General features: G+C 33.6%; 1 protein-coding gene across 2 annotated transcripts in view; it reads right to left on the bottom strand.

Annotated features, from left to right (window-relative positions):
* Window positions 1-1,997: 1,997 nt before the first annotated feature.
* Window positions 1,998-5,036, bottom strand: part of LOC117101855 (E3 ubiquitin-protein ligase MIB2-like) — a 17,117-nt gene continuing 14,078 nt past the window's right edge. For both annotated transcript variants that reach the window (XM_033241970.1, XM_033241968.1), the window contains exons 12-15: window positions 4,437-4,569; window positions 3,712-3,933; window positions 2,711-2,898; window positions 1,998-2,298 (exon numbers count right to left, since the gene is read on the bottom strand). In XM_033241970.1, coding sequence (XP_033097861.1) covers window positions 2,280-2,298; window positions 2,711-2,898; window positions 3,712-3,933; window positions 4,437-4,569 — 562 coding nt within the window. In that variant the 3' untranslated portion in view covers window positions 1,998-2,279. The remainder of the gene's footprint in view (window positions 2,299-2,710; window positions 2,899-3,711; window positions 3,934-4,436; window positions 4,570-5,036) is intronic.

Raw genomic sequence — 5,036 nt, 5'->3', positions numbered from 1 at the left:
GCACGATGACAAAAAAAAAAAAACAAACAGGCAGAGACAGGATTCCTAAAAAGTGAACCAAATCACTATCTGATAGGTCTCCCATTTCATACCTGAATAAACTGAGTGAAAATTCATAAGTTGTCTGTTAATGTGCTTTGTGATAGCAATAATTTTTTTCCAAAATTTGGAACTCCATAGTATTGGAAAAGTTATGGTTAGTAGGCCTATTGGTAAAACTCGCGTTTATTAGTTGAAAAAACATTTGCGAGAAGAAAGTTTTGAGGACAAAAGAAAATAGTTGCAAGACGATAATATGACTACAGTTATTGGAATTCCATAATGCTAAAGAAGAACATGACTGCTCCTTTGTTTTGGCTGTACACCTATTAATATTAGAAATATCCTAGTCGTTTTAATATCACATTTAATGCATCAAAAAGCCAAATTATATTACAATGCAATTGTACTTAACATAAAGAACATCACCATTGGTGGAGTGGAGCCATTGTTCAAACGTTTGACGAAGTAAGTTTGGTGAGTCGAATGGCCAAGTGGTTAGCAGGGGCGCCGCAAGCTATAGCCATAATATCGGCGCTGGTTCGAACAGCACGCTCGCCTAATGGTTCTGGTGGTAGAACAAGTCTTCTCAGATAAAGATTATAAACCGTAGTCCCAGTGTATACAATGGCTTGTGTGCACTATAAAGAACCCAATACATCCTTCGAGACGAGTAGGGGGATACCCCAGTGTACTGGAACAGACAGCCCTTGTGGTGGACGATGAGATTTGCTGGTACCGGGTTATCAGGTAGCACAGACACGAAGGGACCCTTAGGGGCGAAGAAAGTCATTGGTCAAGTTCCTAGTCCACATATCAAGCGCCCTGAGCATCTTACATTAGATGGATATGTGCACTATATAAAACAACACTATTACTATTATTATTAACAGACAAATGCTTTCTAATAATATTAATGATTTTAATGGCTCTAAATGTATTCATGATTTTAATTGACAGAGTAATATGTTTCTGGTAACCTTTTGGTATGTTAACTCAGAAATTCGGAATGTACTCTTTCGTAATTACTGTACCAGCTTTTACGGATTCCCAATTTTACCACTGTTCGATGATAAAATTGAGAATATCTACAGGGCATGGAGGGTATATTAGTTTCATTAACAAGGCTCTTAATTGCACCAATTCAAAAGCTCAACACATAACTGAAATGGGTCTGTTTGGATCGTATTCAACATTGGTTAGAAAACACCTTGTTTTTCACGGCCTGTCACCGATCATATGTAAAAAGTAACATTAAAACTCAGAATAAATTGGTGTAAAAGCAGTGCTTGGACGTTTTTGGAAGGTCACTGGAAACATCAAAGTTTGTTTGAAAAGGTTGAATTCACTTTGGCCCTCCAACCGATTTTTATGCCCACCCCTGTTAAATAATTGCGTTCCTTGTTATGTAGTAAGATTAACAGTATTGGCACATTATTTTTCAATCTTTAAGAACATCGGAAATTTAATGACTTTTGTGTTATTTAGTTTGTTGAGTACAGCACTGCCTATAACTTACTTTAAAAATGCAAAGCAATTCATATTTATTTTATATTTGATTATAATATATTTAGTACATAATCCTGTAAATTTCTTCATATTTTGAAAATTGATTGTAAAAAAGAATACTTTAATTACAATAACTTCAAAAATAAATAATTTCGAGCATTAATGTTTAAAACTTAAAATTTAGTATTTTAGTAACTCATCTGCTCTTCTCTATTTTGAGCTCAAGCCCTTTAGACTATCATATTTCATTTGACAAAAACATGTGACATGCCTAAATATGGTCATGATGACATCACATCATGACCATATATAGGCACATTGTTACTACATGGGTGAATAACCAACCATTTTTTGTCAAATAAAATTTGATAGTCTGGATAGAGCTTCAAAGACCTCCCATAAGCAAGTTGCTGCTGTCTACCAATTCAATTCAATATACTCACAGTAAACACTCTACACAATTATTTTAATCATCATTAAACAATATTATTATAATAATTATAAGGATAACATTAATAAAAACTATTCCAACACATTGTTTCTCAGTGATTTACCAACCCCTTGCTATCCGGCGATGTCCCAGACACTTCTCCTCAGTAATGTCCCCATCTTTTGTTTCAACGTTGTCGTGCCATACTTCTTCAGCCATTGACTGCTTCTTCAATGGCTGATAATCAGGTGACTAGTTTCGACCAATGGTAATATCTGTTACAGTGCCTTTAAAATGACCACTACTCATGTGATTGTTTCCTGAAAACAAATTAAAAAAGTATTTAATATTCATAAATAACAATAATAAGAATAATAATAATAACACTGATCATCTGTTATCATTTAATATGTACCCTAAATGCAGCTGTTCTATATGTAATAATAATAATAATATGTCGTCCTTATATAGAACTTCATGCACAAAGCCCTTAAACACACACATTACTACCCCAGTCGTGGAATCAAACACATATGGAACACATACCGAACACCAAATTAAATTATTAAATTAAATTATATTATTATTCCATAATATTGTCACATTTACATGCATGGAAGTGGAGTTAGTCATAATATTAAAGTTATTCATGTCTTACAGATTTGAATCAAAAACCCTAGAAAGCATTAGAAGTTAAGCACTGTATTCACCAAACATAAAAAATGCATTTACCATTGCTGTGATGATATATTCAATATTTCTGCAACACGAGGATTCTTATTGAGATCTGCCGGAGTTTTCCCTTTTTTATTCTTCACCTCAAGGCTTGCTCCATTGGCAACCAAATACACTGCAATGCAAGCAGCAGAGTTGGGTTCTGGAGCAGGTCTTTTATCATTTATACCAGCTGCAGCAAGTAACTACAATAAAAAAAAAAAAAAACAGAAAAACATTTTCTTTTAATAAATTTCTTTTGCATCATCATTACCTACTGTAATTATAGCATTATTTACTTATTTATTTATTTATTTGAATGATGAATATTTTTGAATGGATTGATTGATTGATTGTTCAATCAGTTTATTAATTTGAGAATAATTGATTGCTCAATCAATTGATTGCTGTAGAATGATTGAAAGATTGATTGAATGATTGATGAAATGATTGATTAATGGATTGATGGATGGATAAATAGATTGTCAGATTGATTGATTTGTGGATTGATTGATAGATGGATGGATTGATGTAATGATTGATTGGTGGATCGATAGATGGATAGATTGATGTAATGATTGATTGGTGGACTGATGGATGGATAAATTGATTGATTGATAGATGGATTGATTAATGAATCAATAGATGGATGGATTGATTAATTGATTGATTGAATGGTGGACTGATTGATGGATGGATGGATTGATTGTAGATTGATGAATTAATGAATGGATAAATTGATTGATGGATGAATTGATTGATTGTAGATTGATGAATGGATAAATTGATTGATTGGTGGATTGACTGATAGTAGATCGATGGATTGATGGTTGGATTGACCAATTAATTGATTGATTGTAGATTAATGGTTGGATTGATTGGCAGATTGATTGATTGGTATATTGATGGATGGATGGATTGATGTAATGATTGATTGGTGGATTGATGGATGGATGGATTGATTGACTGATTGATTTTTAGATATATGGATCGATTGATTGGTAGATTGATAAGCTTACCGAACGAACTAAATCAGTGCTATCATCGGTACTTCCTTGGAGATCATTGATTGCTTGTTTAATCATCAATGTATGCAAGCAAGTATCGCCATCATTGTCTGTGGTATGAACATCCGCTCCCGACTCTACGAGTACCTCAACAGAGGTCTGGTGGAATTCCTCAACAGCACTCATTAATGGCGTTGCTCCTCTGTTATTTTTCACCTCCAAGTTTGCTTCTCCCTGAAACATTTATAATTATAATAGCTATAATAGTAAAATTATTGATAAACATAATAATAATATCAGTAGCAATTATATTAATAACATCAACAAAAACAATAATAATAATAACTATTATTATTATTATTGTTTTTGTTGATGTTATTATATTATTAACATCAACAAAAACAATAATAATAATAACAGTTATGATAAAAATAAATGAGAAAATGACATATCTATATAAACAGGAATGTAATAGTTTGGTTAAATTAACATATTAATATAGCACTGTTGAGCGTGAATGAAAAAAAAACATGCAGACATAATAAACAACTCCCCCACCCCTCAAAAAATTTACAAAAACACAAATAAGCATTATGATTCGTCCAGGAAGGTATTGACAAAGGAGACTAAACAACACTTTAAATATCTTATATGCAAATTGCCTTTGACTTTTACAGTGCTCTTATTTCATTTTTACACCATAGTTAAGCCTTGATATTAATAAGTTTAATTGCTACCTTATTTATTAGAACCTTGGCAACTTCTACGTGGTCATTTACCACAGCAACATGGAGAGCTGTGAAACCATCTTTCTTTTTCTGATCCACTAAACGTTTTCCAGCTGGCTGCTCCACGATCATTTCAACAGCTCTGTTGGATCAATTAATCATTAATTGAGAAAGAGGAGCGGTTGAGGGGTTGTGGTTCCCGACTCTCAAACTTCACCTCAGGGAATCAAACCCCTTGCTGTGCATTTTGCTTGTGTTTATATCTCTCAACCTCAGAGTATATTAAACTGTGCGCAAAGCAGCATGCCAAGTATACTCCCAGCGAGCAGATTTCAGTAAAGTAATCTGTGAAGCAAATCATCCTCTTAACCTACTTCTTGGTACAGCTTCAGTGAAGTACAGTTTGGCAGAGGTTCCCAAGTCTCTTGAACTCGTGGGAATCTCACGGAAATTGGGACCACCTCCCACACTCCTGCAAGCAATGACGAGTCTCCCGGAAATTACCCATCTCTGCAAATTCATAATTTTGCAAGTTTTCACTGCTTTATTATAAATTTTATCACAGAAGTCAGTGCAAAAAGGTATGACTAGGCGCAGCAAAATAATAAG

Source organism: Anneissia japonica, unplaced genomic scaffold (genome assembly GCF_011630105.1).
Source record: "Anneissia japonica isolate Jap-2015-1 unplaced genomic scaffold, ASM1163010v1 scaffold4988_len2956909_cov206, whole genome shotgun sequence".
Classification (NCBI taxonomy): domain Eukaryota; kingdom Metazoa; phylum Echinodermata; class Crinoidea; order Comatulida; family Comatulidae; genus Anneissia; species Anneissia japonica.
Note: the sequence above shows the minus strand (reverse complement) of the source record. Positions and strands in the feature narration are given on the sequence as shown.